The following is a 21,696-nucleotide window of genomic DNA, read 5'->3' as shown; positions in this document are numbered from 1 at the left end:
ATATTCTGGTGTTCTATCTATTCCACTGTTCCATATTCTGGTGTTCTATCTATTCCACTGTTCTATATTCTGGTGTTCTATCTATTCCACTGTTCTATATTCTGGTGTTCTATCTATTCCACCGTTCTATATTCTGGTGTTCTATCTATTCCACTGTTCTATATTCTGGTGTTCTATCTATTCCACTGTTCTATATTCTGGTGTTCTATCTATTCCACTGTTCTATATTCTGGTGTTCTATCTATTCCACCGTTCTATATTCTGGTGTTCTATCTATTCCACTGTTCTATATTCTGGTGTTCTATCTATTCCACTGTTCTATATTCTGGTGTTCTATCTATTCCACTGTTCTATATTCTGGTGTTCTATCTATTCCACTGTTCTATATTCTGGTGTTCTATCTATTCCACTGTTCTATATTCTGGTGTTCTATCTATTCCACAGTTCCATATTCTGGTGTTCTATCTATTCCACTGTTCTATATTCTGGTGTTCTATCTATTCCACTGTTCTATATTCTGGTGTTCTATCTATTCCACTGTTCTATATTCTGGTGTTCTATCTATTCCACCGTTCTATATTCTGGTGTTCTATCTATTCCACTGTTCTATATTCTGGTGTTCTATCTATTCCACTGTTCTATATTCTGGTGTTCTATCTATTCCACTGTTCTATATTCTGGTGTTCTATCTATTCCACTGTTCTATATTCTGGTGTTCTATCTATTCCACTGTTCTATATTCTGGTGTTCTATCTATTCCACTGTTCTATATTCTGGTGTTCTATCTATTCCACCGTTCTATATTCTGGTGTTCTATCTATTCCACTGTTCTATATTCTGGTGTTCTATCTATTCCACTGTTCTATATTCTGGTGTTCTATCTATTCCACTGTTCTATATTCTGGTGTTCTATCTATTCCACTGTTCTATATTCTGGTGTTCTATCTATTCCACTGTTCTATATTCTGGTGTTCTATCTATTCCACCGTTCTATATTCTGGTGTTCTATCTATTCCACTGTTCTATATTCTGGTGTTCTATCTATTCCACTGTTCTATATTCTGGTGTTCTATCTATTCCACCGTTCTATTCCATTATTCTCTCCATTCTAGAGTTCCGCCCACCTCTTTCTCTCTCTCACTGGCTGAGTAGGTGGTCAGATGATCTTCAACAAGTGTTTACATCTCTCTGTCTGGGAATGTTTTAGACCTACATTCACACACATTCAGTAACACACCCCTTCTCTCTGTCTCTCTGTCTCCCTCTCTCATGACCTAGGCTACACCCATAGCCTGCTGTTCACCCTCATGTTAGCGACAAAAACAGTCCCTCTCTCTCTTCCTACACACTCACGCCGTGGACGGTGGCATTCCGAGTACAGAGAAGGGGGAGGGGTTTCACCGCCTTTATCTCACCGTTCCAGCGCAACACTCTTCCTGCAAACAACGTCCACACTGCACGAGGCGCTTCGCTCACACACCAGCAGCACGTCGCCACAGCTGCAGCAGCGCTGCTCCGTCTCAGGGGGCTGTGGGAGATCCGAGCGAACAGGGAAGCAGAGCCACGGGGAGTCGGGGACCCAGCAGTGCGAGGCTTGGCAGGAGTCAGGACACACACACACCGAGCGAGCACCGGGGGGGGGGACACACCGAGAGAAGAGGAAGAGGGGAGGGAGGCACCTGCTGAAGCTGTGAAAATACACAACTCTCTCATTCCCCCTCACTTCCGCGTTAAGATGGCTGACCGCGAGCAGGGCAGCGACGGAGAGAGCTCGAGCACCGGGGGATCCGAGCGGCGGGAGAGTGGGGCCGCGAGGGGCTTTGCCCGCCAAGGAGCCCTGCGACAGAAGAACGTGCACGAGGTCAAGGACCACAAGTTCATTGCGCGCTTCTTCAAGCAGCCCACGTTCTGCAGCCACTGCACGGACTTCATCTGGTTAGTGTGTGTGTGTGTGTGTGTGTGTGTGTGTGTGTGTGTGTGTGTCGCACGCGCAGGGTACAGGGTACAGGGTACAGGTGATTCACTTGCTGCTGAATGACTTTAGCCAGGCAGAGAGAGACGGAGACACTGCATGAATTGCAAACAGAAATATAACCCACAGCCTTTACACACGGCCTACACACTGAATTGAACACGGTTGTATAACCATTCATCCGACATTGTGGTGTCCTATGTGTGGTCAGACCCACCAGAGACAGATAGTCAGTCTATCGATCATTCTACCGCATCAAACACTGACTCCAGGTGTCTGTGTGTGTGTGTCTGTGTGTGTGTCTGTGTGTGTGTCTGTGTGTGTGTGTGTGTGTGTGTGTGTGTGTGTGTGTCTGTCTGTGTCTGTGTGTACGCCAGCCCAGGCCTCTGTGTCGGTATCTGTATGACACCATTCACAACCACAATTTCAACGTTAGAAAGACGTGTGTTCTAGTGAGTATATTCCATAATCAGATTAGAGAAAGTCAATAATAAAAATCCATATTCCATTTCTCTTCCCAGGGGTTTCGGGAAGCAAGGTTTCCAGTGTCAAGGTAAGACATACCTATCGGCCTACTATAGCAGCCTAGCCTATATACTGTAGTAGGTTACTATAGCAGCCTAGCCTATATACTGTAGTAGGTTACTATAGCAGCCTAGCCTATATACTGTAGTAGGTTACTATAGCAGCCTAGCCTATATACTGTAGTAGGTTACTATAGCAGCCTAGCCTATATACTGTAGTAGGTTACTATAGCAGCCTAGCCTATATACTGTAGTAGGTTACTATAGCAGCCTAGCCTATATACTGTAGTAGGTTACTATAGCAGCCTAGCCTATATATATTGTAGTAGGTTACTATAGCAGCCTAGCCTATATACTGTAGTAGGTTACTATAGCAGCCTAGCCTATATATTGTAGTAGGTTACTATAGCAGCCTAGCCTATATATATTGTAGTAGGTTACTATAGCAGTCTAGCCTATATACTGTAGTAGGTTACTATAGCAGCCTAGCCTATATATTGTAGTAGGTTACTATAGCAGCCTAGCCTATATACTGTAGTAGGTTACTATAGCAGCCTAGCCTATATACTGTAGTAGGTTACTATAGCAGCCTAGCCTATATACTGTAGTAGGTTACTATAGCAGCCTATATATTGTAGTAGGTTACTATAGCAGCCTAGCCTATATATTGTAGTAGGTTACTATAGCAGCCTAGCCTATATATTGTAGTAGGTTACTATAGCAGCCTAGCCTATATACTGTAGTAGGTTACTATAGCAGCCTAGCCTATATATTGTAGTAGGTTACTATAGCAGCCTAGCCTATATATTGTAGTAGGTTACTATAGCAGCCTAGCCTATATATTGTAGTAGGTTACTATAGCAGCCTAGCCTATATATAGTAGTAGGTTACTATAGCAGCCTAGCCTATATACTGTAGTAGGTTACTATAGCAGCCTAGCCTATATATTGTAGTAGGTTACTATAGCAGCCTAGCCTATATATTGTAGTAGGTTACTATAGCAGCCTAGCCTATATATTGTAGTAGGTTACTATAGCAGCCTAGCCTATATACTGTAGTAGGTTACTATAGCAGCCTAGCCTATATATTGTAGTAGGTTACTATAGCAGCCTAGCCTATATATTGTAGTAGGTTACTATAGCAGCCTATATATTGTAGAAGGTTACTATAGCAGCCTAGCCTATATACTGTAGTAGGTTACTATAGCAGCCTAGCCTATATACTGTAGTAGGTTACTATAGCAGCCTAGCCTATATATTGTAGTAGGTTACTATAGCAGCCTAGCCTATATATTGTAGTAGGTTACTATAGCAGCCTAGCCTATATATTGTAGTAGGTTACTATAGCAGCCTAGCCTATATATTGTAGTAGGTTACTATAGCAGCCTAGCCTATATATTGTAGTAGGTTACTATAGCAGCCTAGCCTATATATTGTAGTAGGTTACTATAGCAGCCTAGCCTATATATTGTAGTAGGTTACTATAGCAGCCTAGCCTATATATTGTAGTAGGTTACTATAGCAGCCTAGCCTATATATTGTAGTAGGTTACTATAGCAGCCTAGCCTATATACTGTAGTAGGTTACTATAGCAGCCTAGCCTATATATTGTAGTAGGTTACTATAGCAGCCTAGCCTATATATTGTAGTAGGTTACTATAGCAGCCTAGCCTATATATTGTAGTAGGTTACTATAGCAGCCTATATATTGTAGTAGGTTACTATAGCAGCCTATATATTGTAGTAGGTTACTATAGCAGCCTAGCCTATATACTGTAGTAGGTTACTATAGCAGCCTAGCCTATATACTGTAGTAGGTTACTATAGCAGCCTAGCCTATATATTGTAGTAGGTTACTATAGCAGCCTAGCCTATATATTGTAGTAGGTTACTATAGCAGCCTAGCCTATATATTGTAGTAGGTTACTATAGCAGCCTAGCCTATATATTGTAGTAGGTTACTATAGCAGCCTAGCCTATATATTGTAGTAGGTTACTATAGCAGCCTAGCCTATATATTGTAGTAGGTTACTATAGCAGCCTAGCCTATATATTGTAGTAGGTTACTATAGCAGCCTAGCCTATATATTGTAGTAGGTTACTATAGCAGCCTAGCCTATATATTGTAGAAGGTTACTATAGCAGCCTAGCCTATATACTGTAGTAGGTTACTATAGCAGCCTAGCCTATATATTGTAGTAGGTTACTATAGCAGCCTAGCCTATATATTGTAGTAGGTTACTATAGCAGCCTAGCCTATATATTGTAGTAGGTTACTATAGCAGCCTATATATTGTAGTAGGTTACTATAGCAGCCTAGCCTATATACTGTAGTAGGTTACTATAGCAGCCTAGCCTATATATTGTAGTAGGTTACTATAGCAGCCTAGCCTATATATTGTAGTAGGTTACTATAGCAGCCTAGCCTATATATTGTAGTAGGTTACTATAGCAGCCTAGCCTATATATTGTAGTAGGTTACTATAGCAGCCTAGCCTATATATTGTAGTAGGTTACTATAGCAGCCTAGCCTATATATTTTAGTAGGTTACTATAGCAGCCTAGCCTATATATTTTAGTAGGTTACTATAGCAGCCTAGCCTATATACTGTAGTAGGTTACTATAGCAGCCTATATATTGTAGTAGGTTACTATAGCAGCCTAGCCTATATATTGTAGTAGGTTACTATAGCAGCCTAGCCTATATATTGTAGTAGGTTACTATAGCAGCCTATATACTGTAGTAGGTTACTATAGCAGCCTAGCCTATATACTGTAGTAGGTTACTATAGCAGCCTAGCCTATATATTGTAGTAGGTTACTATAGCAGCCTAGCCTATATACTGTAGTAGGTTACTATAGCAGCCTAGCCTATATACTGTAGTAGGTTACTATAGCAGCCTAGCCTATATATTGTAGTAGGTTACTATAGCAGCCTAGCCTAAATATTGTAGTAGGTTACTATAGCAGCCTAGCCTATATATTGTAGTAGGTTACTATAGCAGCCTAGCCTATATATTGTAGTAGGTTACTATAGCAGCCTAGCCTATATATTGTAGTAGGTTACTATAGCAGCCTAGCCTATATATTGTAGTAGGTTACTATAGCAGCCTAGCCTATATATTGTAGTAGGTTACTATAGCAGCCTAGCCTATATACTGTAGTAGGTTACTATAGCAGCCTAGCCTATATATTGAAGTAGGTTACTATAGCAGCCTAGCCTACATATTGTAGTAGGTTACTATAGCAGCCTAGCCTATATATTGTAGTAGGTTACTATAGCAGCCTAGCCTATATATTGTAGTAGGTTACTATAGCAGCCTAGCCTATATACTGTAGTAGGTTACTATAGCAGCCTAGCCTATATATTGTAGTAGGTTACTATAGCAGCCTAGCCTATATATTGTAGTAGGTTACTATAGCAGCCTAGCCTATATATTGTAGTAGGTTACTATAGCAGCCTAGCCTATATATTGTAGTAGGTTACTATAGCAGCCTAGCCTATATAATGTAGTAGGTTACTATAGCAGCCTAGCCTATATATTGTAGTAGGTTACTATAGCAGCCTAGCCTATATATTGTAGTAGGTTACTATAGCAGCCTAGCCTATATATTGTAGTAGGTTACTATAGCAGCCTAGCCTATATATTGTAGTAGGTTACTATAGCAGCCTAGCCTATATATTGTAGTAGGTTACTATAGCAGCCTAGCCTATATATTGTAGTAGGTTACTATAGCAGCCTAGCCTATATACTGTAGTAGGTTACTATAGCAGCCTAGCCTATATATTGTAGTAGGTTACTATAGCAGCCTAGCCTATATACTGTAGTAGGTTACTATAGCAGCCTAGCCTATATATTGTAGTAGGTTACTATAGCAGCCTAGCCTATATATTGTAGTAGGTTACTATAGCAGCCTAGCCTATATATTGTAGTAGGTTACTATAGCAGCCTAGCCTATATACTGTAGTAGGTTACTATAGCAGCCTAGCCTATATACTGTAGTAGGTTACTATAGCAGCCTATATATTGTAGTAGGTTACTATAGCAGCCTAGCCTAAATATTGTAGTAGGTTACTATAGCAGCCTAGCCTATATACTGTAGTAGGTTACTATAGCAGCCTAGCCTATATATTGTAGTAGGTTACTATAGCAGCCTAGCCTATATATTGTAGTAGGTTACTATAGCAGCCTAGCCTATATATTGTAGTAGGTTACTATAGCAGCCTACCCTATATATTGTAGTAGGTTACTATAGCAGCCTAGCCTATATACTGTAGTAGGTTACTATAGCAGCCTAGCCTATATATTGTAGTAGGTTACTATAGCAGCCTAGCCTATATATTGTAGTAGGTTACTATAGCAGCCTAGCCTATATATTGTAGTAGGTTACTATAGCAGCCTAGCCTATATACTGTAGTAGGTTACTATAGCAGCCTAGCCTATATACTGTAGTAGGTTACTATAGCAGCCTATATATTGTAGTAGGTTACTATAGCAGCCTAGCCTATATACTGTAGTAGGTTACTATAGCAGCCTAGCCTATATACTGTAGTAGGTTACTATAGCAGCCTAGCCTATATATTGTAGTAGGTTACTATAGCAGCCTAGCCTATATATTGTAGTAGGTTACTATAGCAGCCTAGCCTATATATTGTAGTAGGTTACTATAGCAGCCTAGCCTATATATTGTAGTAGGTTACTATAGCAGCCTAGCCTATATATTGTAGTAGGTTACTATAGCAGCCTAGCCTATATATTGTAGTAGGTTACTATAGCTGCCTAGCCTATATATTGTAGTAGGTTACTATAGCAGCCTAGCCTATATATTGTAGTAGGTTACTATAGCAGCCTAGCCTATATATTGTAGTAGGTTACTATAGCAGCCTAGCCTATATACTGTAGTAGGTTACTATAGCAGCCTAGCCTATATATTGTAGTAGGTTACTATAGCAGCCTAGCCTATATATTGTAGTAGGTTACTATAGCAGCCTAGCCTATATATCGTAGTAGGTTACTATAGCAGCCTATATATTGTAGTAGGTTACTATAGCAGCCTATATATTGTAGTAGGTTACTATAGCAGCCTATATATTGTAGTAGGTTACTATAGCAGCCTAGCCTATATACTGTAGTAGGTTACTATAGCAGCCTAGCCTATATATTGTAGTAGGTTACTATAGCAGCCTAGCCTATATATTGTAGTAGGTTACTATAGCAGCCTAGCCTATATATTGTAGTAGGTTACTATAGCAGCCTAGCCTATATATTGTAGTAGGTTACTATAGCAGCCTAGCCTATATATTGTAGTAGGTTACTATAGCAGCCTAGCCTATATATTGTAGTAGGTTACTATAGCAGCCTAGCCTATATATTTTAGTAGGTTACTATAGCAGCCTAGCCTATATACTGTAGTAGGTTACTATAGCAGCCTATATATTGTAGTAGGTTACTATAGCAGCCTATATATTGTAGTAGGTTACTATAGCAGCCTAGCCTATATATTGTAGTAGGTTACTATAGCAGCCTATATACTGTAGTAGGTTACTATAGCAGCCTAGCCTATATACAGTAGTAGGTTACTATAGCAGCCTAGCCTATATACTGTAGTAGGTTACTATAGCAGCCTAGCCTATATACTGTAGTAGGTTACTATAGCAGCCTAGCCTATATATTGTAGTAGGTTACTATAGCAGCCTAGCCTATATACTGTAGTAGGTTACTATAGCAGCCTAGCCTATATACTGTAGTAGGTTACTATAGCAGCCTAGCCTATATATTGTAGTAGGTTACTATAGCAGCCTAGCCTATATATTGTAGTAGGTTACTATAGCAGCCTAGCCTATATATTGTAGTAGGTTACTATAGCAGCCTAGCCTATATATTGTAGTAGGTTACTATAGCAGCCTAGCCTATATATTGTAGTAGGTTACTATAGCAGCCTATATATTGTAGTAGGTTACTATAGCAGCCTAGCCTATATATTGTAGTAGGTTACTATAGCAGCCTAGCCTATATATTGTAGTAGGTTACTATAGCAGCCTATATATTGTAGTAGGTTACTATAGCAGCCTAGCCTATATATTGTAGTAGGTTACTATAGCAGCCTAGCCTATATATTGTAGTAGGTTACTATAGCAGCCTAGCCTATATACTGTAGTAGGTTACTATAGCAGCCTAGCCTATATATTGTAGTAGGTTACTATAGCAGCCTAGCCTATATATTGTAGTAGGTTACTATAGCAGCCTAGCCTATATATTGTAGTAGGTTACTATAGCAGCCTAGCCTATATACTGTAGTAGGTTACTATAGCAGCCTAGCCTATATATTGTAGTAGGTTACTATAGCAGCCTATATATTGTAGTAGGTTACTATAGCAGCCTAGCCTATATACTGTAGTAGGTTACTATAGCAGCCTAGCCTATATACTGTAGTAGGTTACTATAGCAGCCTAGCCTATATATTGTAGTAGGTTACTATAGCAGCCTAGCCTATATATTGTAGTAGGTTACTATAGCAGCCTAGCCTATATATTGTAGTAGGTTACTATAGCTGCCTAGCCTATATATTGTAGTAGGTTACTATAGCAGCCTAGCCTATATATTGTAGTAGGTTACTATAGCAGCCTAGCCTATATATTGTAGTAGGTTACTATAGCAGCCTACCCTATATATTGTAGTAGGTTACTATAGCAGCCTAGCCTATATACTGTAGTAGGTTACTATAGCAGCCTAGCCTATATATTGTAGTAGGTTACTATAGCAGCCTAGCCTATATATTGTAGTAGGTTACTATAGCAGCCTAGCCTATATATTGTAGTAGGTTACTATAGCAGCCTAGCCTATATACTGTAGTAGGTTACTATAGCAGCCTAGCCTATATACTGTAGTAGGTTACTATAGCAGCCTATATATTGTAGTAGGTTACTATAGCAGCCTAGCCTATATACTGTAGTAGGTTACTATAGCAGCCTAGCCTATATACTGTAGTAGGTTACTATAGCAGCCTAGCCTATATATTGTAGTAGGTTACTATAGCAGCCTAGCCTATATATTGTAGTAGGTTACTATAGCAGCCTAGCCTATATATTGTAGTAGGTTACTATAGCAGCCTAGCCTATATATTGTAGTAGGTTACTATAGCAGCCTAGCCTATATATTGTAGTAGGTTACTCTAGCAGCCTAGCCTATATATTGTAGTAGGTTACTATAGCAGCCTAGCCTATATATCGTAGTAGGTTACTATAGCAGCCTATATATTGTAGTAGGTTACTATAGCAGCCTATATATTGTAGTAGGTTACTATAGCAGCCTATATATTGTAGTAGGTTACTATAGCAGCCTAGCCTATATACTGTAGTAGGTTACTATAGCAGCCTAGCCTATATATTGTAGTAGGTTACTATAGCAGCCTAGCCTATATATTGTAGTAGGTTACTATAGCAGCCTAGCCTATATATTGTAGTAGGTTACTATAGCAGCCTAGCCTATATATTGTAGTAGGTTACTATAGCAGCCTAGCCTATATATTGTAGTAGGTTACTATAGCAGCCTAGCCTATATATTGTAGTAGGTTACTATAGCAGCCTAGCCTATATATTTTAGTAGGTTACTATAGCAGCCTAGCCTATATACTGTAGTAGGTTACTATAGCAGCCTATATATTGTAGTAGGTTACTATAGCAGCCTATATATTGTAGTAGGTTACTATAGCAGCCTAGCCTATATATTGTAGTAGGTTACTATAGCAGCCTATATACTGTAGTAGGTTACTATAGCAGCCTAGCCTATATACAGTAGTAGGTTACTATAGCAGCCTAGCCTATATACTGTAGTAGGTTACTATAGCAGCCTAGCCTATATACTGTAGTAGGTTACTATAGCAGCCTAGCCTATATATTGTAGTAGGTTACTATAGCAGCCTAGCCTATATACTGTAGTAGGTTACTATAGCAGCCTAGCCTATATACTGTAGTAGGTTACTATAGCAGCCTAGCCTATATATTGTAGTAGGTTACTATAGCAGCCTAGCCTATATATTGTAGTAGGTTACTATAGCAGCCTAGCCTATATATTGTAGTAGGTTACTATAGCAGCCTAGCCTATATATTGTAGTAGGTTACTATAGCAGCCTAGCCTATATATTGTAGTAGGTTACTATAGCAGCCTATATATTGTAGTAGGTTACTATAGCAGCCTAGCCTATATATTGTAGTAGGTTACTATAGCAGCCTAGCCTATATATTGTAGTAGGTTACTATAGCAGCCTATATATTGTAGTAGGTTACTATAGCAGCCTAGCCTATATATTGTAGTAGGTTACTATAGCAGCCTAGCCTATATATTGTAGTAGGTTACTATAGCAGCCTAGCCTATATACTGTAGTAGGTTACTATAGCAGCCTAGCCTATATATTGTAGTAGGTTACTATAGCAGCCTAGCCTATATATTGTAGTAGGTTACTATAGCAGCCTAGCCTATATATTGTAGTAGGTTACTATAGCAGCCTAGCCTATATACTGTAGTAGGTTACTATAGCAGCCTAGCCTATATATTGTAGTAGGTTACTATAGCAGCCTATATATTGTAGTAGGTTACTATAGCAGCCTAGCCTATATACTGTAGTAGGTTACTATAGCAGCCTAGCCTATATACTGTAGTAGGTTACTATAGCAGCCTAGCCTATATATTGTAGTAGGTTACTATAGCAGCCTAGCCTATATATTGTAGTAGGTTACTATAGCAGCCTAGCCTATATATTGTAGTAGGTTACTATAGCAGCCTAGCCTATATATTGTAGTAGGTTACTATAGCAGCCTAGCCTATATATTGTAGTAGGTTACTATAGCAGCCTAGCCTATATACTGTAGTAGGTTACTATAGCAGCCTATATATTGTAGTAGGTTACTATAGCAGCCTAGCCTATATATTGTAGTAGGTTACTATAGCAGCCTAGCCTATATATTGTAGTAGGTTACTATAGCAGCCTATATATTGTAGTAGGTTACTATAGCAGCCTAGCCTATATACTGTAGTAGGTTACTATAGCAGCCTAGCCTATATATTGTAGTAGGTTACTATAGCAGCCTAGCCTAAATATTGTAGTAGGTTACTATAGCAGCCTAGCCTATATATTGTAGTAGGTTACTATAGCAGCCTAGCCTATATATTGTAGTAGGTTACTATAGCAGCCTAGCCTATATATTGTAGTAGGTTACTATAGCAGCCTAGCCTATATATTGTAGTAGGTTACTATAGCAGCCTAGCCTATATATTGTAGTAGGTTACTATAGCAGCCTAGCCTATATAATGTAGTAGGTTACTATAGCAGCCTAGCCTATATATTGTAGTAGGTTACTATAGCAGCCTAGCCTATATATTGTAGTAGGTTACTATAGCAGCCTATATATTGTAGTAGGTTACTATAGCAGCCTAGCCTATATACTGTAGTAGGTTACTATAGCAGCCTAGCCTATATACTGTAGTAGGTTACTATAGCAGCCTAGCCTATATATTGTAGTAGGTTACTATAGCAGCCTAGCCTATATATTGTAGTAGGTTACTATAGCAGCCTAGCCTATATATTGTAGTAGGTTACTATAGCAGCCTAGCCTATATATTGTAGTAGGTTACTATAGCAGCCTAGCCTATATATTGTAGTAGGTTACTATAGCAGCCTAGCCTATATATTGTAGTAGGTTACTATAGCAGCCTAGCCTATATACTGTAGTAGGTTACTATAGCAGCCTATATATTGTAGTAGGTTACTATAGCAGCCTAGCCTATATATTGTAGTAGGTTACTATAGCAGCCTAGCCTATATATTGTAGTAGGTTACTATAGCAGCCTAGCCTATATACTGTAGTAGGTTACTATAGCAGCCTAGCCTATATATTGTAGTAGGTTACTATAGCAGCCTAGCCTATATACTGTAGTAGGTTACTATAGCAGCCTAGCCTATATACTGTAGTAGGTTACTATAGCAGCCTAGCCTATATACTGTAGTAGGTTACTATAGCAGCCTAGCCTATATACTGTAGTAGGTTACTATAGCAGCCTAGCCTATATATTGTAGTAGGTTACTATAGCAGCCTAGCCTATATATTGTAGTAGGTTACTATAGCAGCCTAGCCTATATATTGTAGTAGGTTACTATAGCAGCCTAGCCTATATATCGTAGTAGGTTACTATAGCAGCCTATATATTGTAGTAGGTTACTATAGCAGCCTATATATTGTAGTAGGTTACTATAGCAGCCTATATATTGTAGTAGGTTACTATAGCAGCCTAGCCTATATACTGTAGTAGGTTACTATAGCAGCCTAGCCTATATATTGTAGTAGGTTACTATAGCAGCCTAGCCTATATATTGTAGTAGGTTACTATAGCAGCCTAGCCTATATATTGTAGTAGGTTACTATAGCAGCCTAGCCTATATATTGTAGTAGGTTACTATAGCAGCCTAGCCTATATATTGTAGTAGGTTACTATAGCAGCCTAGCCTATATATTGTAGTAGGTTACTATAGCAGCCTAGCCTATATATTTTAGTAGGTTACTATAGCAGCCTAGCCTATATACTGTAGTAGGTTACTATAGCAGCCTATATATTGTAGTAGGTTACTATAGCAGCCTATATATTGTAGTAGGTTACTATAGCAGCCTAGCCTATATATTGTAGTAGGTTACTATAGCAGCCTATATACTGTAGTAGGTTACTATAGCAGCCTAGCCTATATACAGTAGTAGGTTACTATAGCAGCCTAGCCTATATACTGTAGTAGGTTACTATAGCAGCCTAGCCTATATACTGTAGTAGGTTACTATAGCAGCCTAGCCTATATATTGTAGTAGGTTACTATAGCAGCCTAGCCTATATACTGTAGTAGGTTACTATAGCAGCCTAGCCTATATACTGTAGTAGGTTACTATAGCAGCCTAGCCTATATATTGTAGTAGGTTACTATAGCAGCCTAGCCTATATATTGTAGTAGGTTACTATAGCAGCCTAGCCTATATATTGTAGTAGGTTACTATAGCAGCCTAGCCTATATATTGTAGTAGGTTACTATAGCAGCCTAGCCTATATATTGTAGTAGGTTACTATAGCAGCCTATATATTGTAGTAGGTTACTATAGCAGCCTAGCCTATATATTGTAGTAGGTTACTATAGCAGCCTAGCCTATATATTGTAGTAGGTTACTATAGCAGCCTATATATTGTAGTAGGTTACTATAGCAGCCTAGCCTATATATTGTAGTAGGTTACTATAGCAGCCTAGCCTATATATTGTAGTAGGTTACTATAGCAGCCTAGCCTATATACTGTAGTAGGTTACTATAGCAGCCTAGCCTATATATTGTAGTAGGTTACTATAGCAGCCTAGCCTATATATTGTAGTAGGTTACTATAGCAGCCTAGCCTATATATTGTAGTAGGTTACTATAGCAGCCTAGCCTATATACTGTAGTAGGTTACTATAGCAGCCTAGCCTATATATTGTAGTAGGTTACTATAGCAGCCTAGCCTATATATTGTAGTAGGTTACTATAGCAGCCTAGCCTATATATTGTAGTAGGTTACTATAGCAGCCTAGCCTATATACTGTAGTAGGTTACTATAGCAGCCTAGCCTATATATTGTAGTAGGTTACTATAGCAGCCTAGCCTATATATTGTAGTAGGTTACTATAGCAGCCTAGCCTATATATTGTAGTAGGTTACTATAGCAGCCTAGCCTATATATTGTAGTAGGTTACTATAGCAGCCTAGCCTATATATTGTAGTAGGTTACTATAGCAGCCTAGCCTATATATTGTAGTAGGTTACTATAGCAGCCTAGCCTATATATTGTAGTAGGTTACTATAGCAGCCTAGCCTATATACTGTAGTAGGTTACTATAGCAGCCTAGCCTATATATTGTAGTAGGTTACTATAGCAGCCTAGCCTATATATTGTAGTAGGTTACTATAGCAGCCTAGCCTATATACTGTAGTAGGTTACTATAGCAGCCTAGCCTATATACTGTAGTAGGTTACTATAGCAGCCTAGCCTATATACTGTAGTAGGTTACTATAGCAGCCTAGCCTATATATTGTAGTAGGTTACTATAGCAGCCTAGCCTATATATTGTAGTAGGTTACTATAGCAGCCTAGCCTATATATTGTAGTAGGTTACTATAGCAGCCTAGCCTATATATTGTAGTAGGTTACTATAGCAGCCTAGCCTATATATTGTAGTAGGTTACTATAGCAGCCTAGCCTATATATTGTAGTAGGTTACTATAGCAGCCTAGCCTATATATTGTAGTAGGTTACTATAGCAGCCTAGCCTATATATTGTAGTAGGTTACTATAGCAGCCTAGCCTATATATTGTAGTAGGTTACTATAGCAGCCTAGCCTATATATTGTAGTAGGTTACTATAGCAGCCTAGCCTATATATTGTAGTAGGTTACTATAGCAGCCTAGCCTATATATTGTAGTAGGTTACTATAGCAGCTAGCCTATATATTGTAGTAGGTTACTATAGCAGCCTAGCCTATATACTGTAGTAGGTTACTATAGCAGCCTAGCCTATATATTGTAGTAGGTTACTATAGCAGCCTAGCCTATATATTGTAGTAGGTTACTATAGCAGCCTAGCCTATATATTGTAGTAGGTTACTATAGCAGCCTAGCCTATATATTGTAGTAGGTTACTATAGCAGCCTAGCCTATATATTGTAGTAGGTTACTATAGCAGCCTAGCCTATATATTGTAGTAGGTTACTATAGCAGCCTAGCCTATATATTTTAGTAGGTTACTATAGCAGCCTAGCCTATATACTGTAGTAGGTTACTATAGCAGCCTAATATTTGTAGGATAGGTTACTATAGCAGCCAGCCTAGCCTATATATTGTAGTAGGTTACTATAGCAGCCTATATACTGTAGTAGGTTACTATAGCAGCCTAGCCTATATACAGTAGTAGGTTACTATAGCAGCCTAGCCTATATACTGTAGTAGGTTACTATAGCAGCCTAGCCTATATACTGTAGTAGGTTACTATAGCAGCCTAGCCTATATATTGTAGTAGGTTACTATAGCAGCCTAGCCTATATACTGTAGTAGGTTACTATAGCAGCCTAGCCTATATACTGTAGTAGGTTACTATAGCAGCCTAGCCTATATATTGTAGTAGGTTACTATAGCAGCCTAGCCTATATATTGTAGTAGGTTACTATAGCAGCCTAGCCTATATATTGTAGTAGGTTACTATAGCAGCCTAGCCTATATATTGTAGTAGGTTACTATAGCAGCCTAGCCTATATATTGTAGTAGGTTACTATAGCAGCCTATATATTGTAGTAGGTTACTATAGCAGCCTAGCCTATATATTGTAGTAGGTTACTATAGCAGCCTAGCCTATATATTGTAGTAGGTTACTATAGCAGCCTATATATTGTAGTAGGTTACTATAGCAGCCTAGCCTATATATTGTAGTAGGTTACTATAGCAGCCTAGCCTATATATTGTAGTAGGTTACTATAGCAGCCTAGCCTATATACTGTAGTAGGTTACTATAGCAGCCTAGCCTATATATTGTAGTAGGTTACTATAGCAGCCTAGCCTATATATTGTAGTAGGTTACTATAGCAGCCTAGCCTATATATTGTAGTAGGTTACTATAGCAGCCTAGCCTATATACTGTAGTAGGTTACTATAGCAGCCTAGCCTATATATTGTAGTAGGTTACTATAGCAGCCTATATATTGTAGTAGGTTACTATAGCAGCCTAGCCTATATACTGTAGTAGGTTACTATAGCAGCCTAGCCTATATACTGTAGTAGGTTACTATAGCAGCCTAGCCTATATATTGTAGTAGGTTACTATAGCAGCCTAGCCTATATATTGTAGTAGGTTACTATAGCAGCCTAGCCTATATATTGTAGTAGGTTACTATAGCAGCCTAGCCTATATATTGTAGTAGGTTACTATAGCAGCCTAGCCTATATATTGTAGTAGGTTACTATAGCAGCCTAGCCTATATACTGTAGTAGGTTACTATAGCAGCCTATATATTGTAGTAGGTTACTATAGCAGCCTAGCCTATATATTGTAGTAGGTTACTATAGCAGCCTAGCCTATATATTGTAGTAGGTTACTATAGCAGCCTATATATTGTAGTAGGTTACTATAGCAGCCTAGCCTATATACTGTAGTAGGTTACTATAGCAGCCTAGCCTATATATTGTAGTAGGTTACTATAGCAGCCTAGCCTAAATATTGTAGTAGGTTACTATAGCAGCCTAGCCTATATATTGTAGTAGGTTACTATAGCAGCCTAGCCTATATATTGTAGTAGGTTACTATAGCAGCCTAGCCTATATATTGTAGTAGGTTACTATAGCAGCCTAGCCTATATATTGTAGTAGGTTACTATAGCAGCCTAGCCTATATATTGTAGTAGGTTACTATAGCAGCCTAGCCTATATAATGTAGTAGGTTACTATAGCAGCCTAGCCTATATATTGTAGTAGGTTACTATAGCAGCCTAGCCTATATATTGTAGTAGGTTACTATAGCAGCCTATATATTGTAGTAGGTTACTATAGCAGCCTAGCCTATATACTGTAGTAGGTTACTATAGCAGCCTAGCCTATATACTGTAGTAGGTTACTATAGCAGCCTAGCCTATATATTGTAGTAGGTTACTATAGCAGCCTAGCCTATATATTGTAGTAGGTTACTATAGCAGCCTAGCCTATATATTGTAGTAGGTTACTATAGCAGCCTAGCCTATATATTGTAGTAGGTTACTATAGCAGCCTAGCCTATATATTGTAGTAGGTTACTATAGCAGCCTAGCCTATATATTGTAGTAGGTTACTATAGCAGCCTAGCCTATATACTGTAGTAGGTTACTATAGCAGCCTATATATTGTAGTAGGTTACTATAGCAGCCTAGCCTATATATTGTAGTAGGTTACTATAGCAGCCTAGCCTATATATTGTAGTAGGTTACTATAGCAGCCTAGCCTATATACTGTAGTAGGTTACTATAGCAGCCTAGCCTATATATTGTAGTAGGTTACTATAGCAGCCTAGCCTATATACTGTAGTAGGTTACTATAGCAGCCTAGCCTATATACTGTAGTAGGTTACTATAGCAGCCTAGCCTATATACTGTAGTAGGTTACTATAGCAGCCTAGCCTATATACTGTAGTAGGTTACTATAGCAGCCTAGCCTATATATTGTAGTAGGTTACTATAGCAGCCTAGCCTATATATTGTAGTAGGTTACTATAGCAGCCTAGCCTATATATTGTAGTAGGTTACTATAGCAGCCTAGCCTATATATTGTAGTAGGTTACTATAGCAGCCTAGCCTATATATTGTAGTAGGTTACTATAGCAGCCTAGCCTAAATATTGTAGTAGGTTGCTATAGCAGCCTAGCCTATTTATTGTAGTAGGTTACTATAGCAGCCTAGCCTATATATTGTAGTAGGTTACTATAGCAGCCTAGCCTATATACTGTAGTAGGTTACTATAGCAGCCTAGCCTATATACTGTAGTAGGTTACTATAGCAGCCTAGCCTATATACTGTAGTAGGTTACTATAGCAGCCTAGCCTACATATTGTAGTAGGTTACTATAGCAGCCTAGCCTATATACTGTAGTAGGTTACTATACACCACATCATTAGAATACAGTAGCCAAATGTAATGTCTAGAAATATTCCCCACGTTGCTATGACGATTTGTTGATGGTTAACGTTTAGACCCGATGTCTGCTCTGTCTTCTGGTCTGATCCGTCCCAGCAGAATAAACGTCTCTCATTTGGTTAACGCCGTTCCGTTGTCACCGGGAGGAGTAGGCTACCGGGGGGGAGGAGCGAGGCCAGCGGGTGTGTGTCCGGCTGTGATGCGTCGCGCCGCGCTGTGATTGATCCCAGTGATTATTTATAGCAGGGATGGTTAGATGATGGTGGGGCCACTCATCTTTAGTTGCTCGCTGGTCTGTTCATTTTGTGCAATTCTACAAAAAATTTTGCCATGGGGTGGAGCAAAATGTTTGCCGTTTTTGATATGATATCTGAGTGAGCGTGACTAACAAAATCAATGGGGGCCCCCCGGCCGGTAATTTGGCCATGATAACATGGGGGGGATTGATCCGAGGGCCTTTAAAAACGGCAGTTGCCCATCCCTGATTTCTAGGATTGGCATCATCAGTCGTGGTGTCTCAGGGACAGACTGTATAAAGGCTAAAACAGTACTATGTGGTATGAAGCAGTAGTCATGATACCAGTGTCGATCCAGAACATACAACAGAGAGTAGATGATACCAGTGTCGATCCAGAACATACAACAGAGAGTAGATGATACCAGTGTCGATCCAGAACATACAACAGAGAGTAGATGATACCAGTGTCGATCCAGAACATACAACAGAGAGTAGATGATACCAGTGTCGATCCAGAACATACAACAGAGAGTAGATGATACCAGTGTCTACCAGAACATACAACAGAGAGTAGATGATACCAGTGTCTACCAGAACATACAACAGAGAGTAGATGATACCAGTGTCTAGCCAGAACATACAACAGAGAGTAGATGGTACCAGTGTCTAGCCAGAACATACAACAGAGAGTAGATGATACCAGTGTCTAGCCAGAACATACAACAGAGAGTAGATGATACCAGTGTCGATCCAGAACATACAACAGAGAGTAGATGGTACCAGTGTCGATCCAGAACATACAACAGAGAGTAGATGATACCAGTGTCGATCCAGAACATACAACAGAGAGTAGATGATACCAGTGTCTAGCCAGAACATACAACAGAGAGTAGATGGTACCAGTGTCTAGCCAGAACATACAACAGAGAGTAGATGGTACCAGTGTCTAGCCAGAACATACAACAGAGAGTAGATGGTACCAGTGTCTAGCCAGAACATACAACAGAGAGTAGATGATACCAGTGTCTAGCCAGAACATACAACAGAGAGTAGATGGTACCAGTGTCGATCCAGAACATACAACAGAGAGTAGATGATACCAGTGTCGATCCAGAACATACAACAGAGAGTAGATGGTACCAGTGTCGATCCAGAACATACAACAGAGAGTAGATGATACCAGTGTCGATCCAGAACATACAACAGAGAGTAGATGATACCAGTGTCGATCCAGAACATACAACAGAGAGTAGATGATACCAGTGTCTAGCCAGAACATACAACAGAGAGTAGATGATACCAGTGTCGATCCAGAACATACAACAGAGAGTAGATGATACCAGTGTCGGTCCAGAACATACAACAGAGAGTAGATGGTACCAGTGTCGATCCAGAACATACAACAGAGAGTAGATGGTACCAGTGTCTAGCCAGAACATACAACATAGAGTAGATGATACCAGTGTCTAGCCAGAACATACAACAGAGAGTAGATGGTACCAGTGTCTACCAGAACATACAACAGAGAGTAGATGATACCATTGTCTAGCCAGAACATACAACAGAGAGTAGATGATACCAGTGTCTACCAGAACATACAACAGAGAGTAGATGGTACCAGTGTCTAGCCAGAACATACAACAGAGAGTAGATGATACCAGTGTCGATCCAGAACATACAACAGAGAGTAGATGGTACCAGTGTCGATCCAGAACATACAACAGAGAGTAGATGATACCAGTGTCTAGCCAGAACATACAACAGAGAGTAGATGATACCAGTGTCTAGCCAGAACATACAACAGAGAGTAGATGATACCAGTGTCTAGCCAGAACATACAACAGAGAGTAGATGGTACCAGTGTCGATCCAGAACATACAACAGAGAGTAGATGGTACCAGTGTCTAGCCAGAACATACAACAGAGAGTAGATGGTACCAGTGTCTAGCCAGAACATACAACAGAGAGTAGATGATACCAGTGTCTAGCCAGAACATACAACAGAGAGTAGATGATACCAGTGTCTAGCCAGAACATACAACAGAGAGTAGATGATACCAGTGTCTAGCCAGAACATACAACAGAGAGTAGATGGTACCAGTGTCTACCAGAACATACAACAGAGAGTAGATGATACCAGTGTCTACCAGAACATACAACAGAGAGTAGATGATACCAGTGTCGATCCAGAACATACAACAGAGAGTAGATGATACCAGTGTCGATCCAGAACATACAACAGAGAGTAGATGGTACCAGTGTCTAGCCAGAACATACAACAGAGAGTAGATGGTACCAGTGTCGATCCAGAACATACAACAGAGAGTAGATGGTACCAGTGTCTACCAGAACATACAACAGAGAGTAGATGGTACCAGTGTCTAGCCAGAACATACAACAGAGAGTAGATGATACCAGTGTCTAGCCAGAACATACAACAGAGAGTAGATGATACCAGTGTGGGTCCAGAACATACAACAGAGAGTAGATGATACCAGTGTCGGTCCAGAACATACAACAGAGAGTAGATGGTACCAGTGTCGATCCAGAACATACAACAGAGAGTAGATGGTACCAGTGTCTAGCCAGAACATACAACAGAGAGTAGATGATACCAGTGTCGGTCCAGAACATACAACAGAGAGTAGATGGTACCAGTGTCGATCCAGAACATACAACAGAGAGTAGATGGTACCAGTGTCGATCCAGAACATACAACAGAGAGTAGATGATACCAGTGTCGATCCAGAACATACAACAGAGAGTAGATGGTACCAGTGTCTAGCCAGAACATACAACAGAGAGTAGATGGTACCAGTGTCTAGCCAGAACATACAACAGAGAGTAGATGGTACCAGTGTCTAGCCAGAACATACAACAGAGAGTAGATGATACCAGTGTCGATCCAGAACATACAACAGAGAGTAGATGGTACCAGTGTCGATCCAGAACATACAACAGAGAGTAGATGATACCAGTGTCGGTCCAGAACATACAACAGAGAGTAGATGATACCAGTGTCGATCCAGAACATACAACAGAGAGTAGATGATACCAGTGTCGATCCAGAACATACAACAGAGAGTAGATGGTACCAGTGTCTAGCCAGAACATACAACAGAGAGTAGATGGTACCAGTGTCGATCCAGAACATACAACAGAGAGTAGATGGTACCAGTGTCGGTCCAGAACATACAACAGAGAGTAGATGATACCAGTGTCTAGCCAGAACATACAACAGAGAGTAGATGATA

The 21,696-nt window shown here is 39.6% G+C and overlaps 1 protein-coding gene across 2 annotated transcripts in view; it reads left to right on the top strand.

The window, feature by feature from the left end:
- The first annotated feature begins 1,286 nt into the window (after positions 1-1,286).
- LOC311117572 (protein kinase C beta type-like) overlaps positions 1,287-21,696 on the top strand; it is a 97,724-nt gene continuing 77,314 nt past the window's right edge. The window contains exons 1-2 of one of the 2 annotated variants that reach the window (XM_084192504.1): positions 1,287-1,935; positions 2,494-2,525. In XM_084192504.1, coding sequence (XP_084048630.1) covers positions 1,736-1,935; positions 2,494-2,525 — 232 coding nt within the window. In that variant the 5' untranslated portion in view covers positions 1,287-1,735. The remainder of the gene's footprint in view (positions 1,936-2,493; positions 2,526-21,696) is intronic. The other variant, XM_084192505.1, reaches the window with a different exon arrangement.

Source organism: Coregonus lavaretus (genome assembly GCF_964263955.1).
Source record: "Coregonus lavaretus genome assembly, contig: HAP1_SCAFFOLD_892, whole genome shotgun sequence".
Lineage (NCBI taxonomy): Eukaryota > Metazoa > Chordata > Actinopteri > Salmoniformes > Salmonidae > Coregonus > Coregonus lavaretus.
This window is presented reverse-complemented; position numbering and strand designations above follow the sequence as displayed.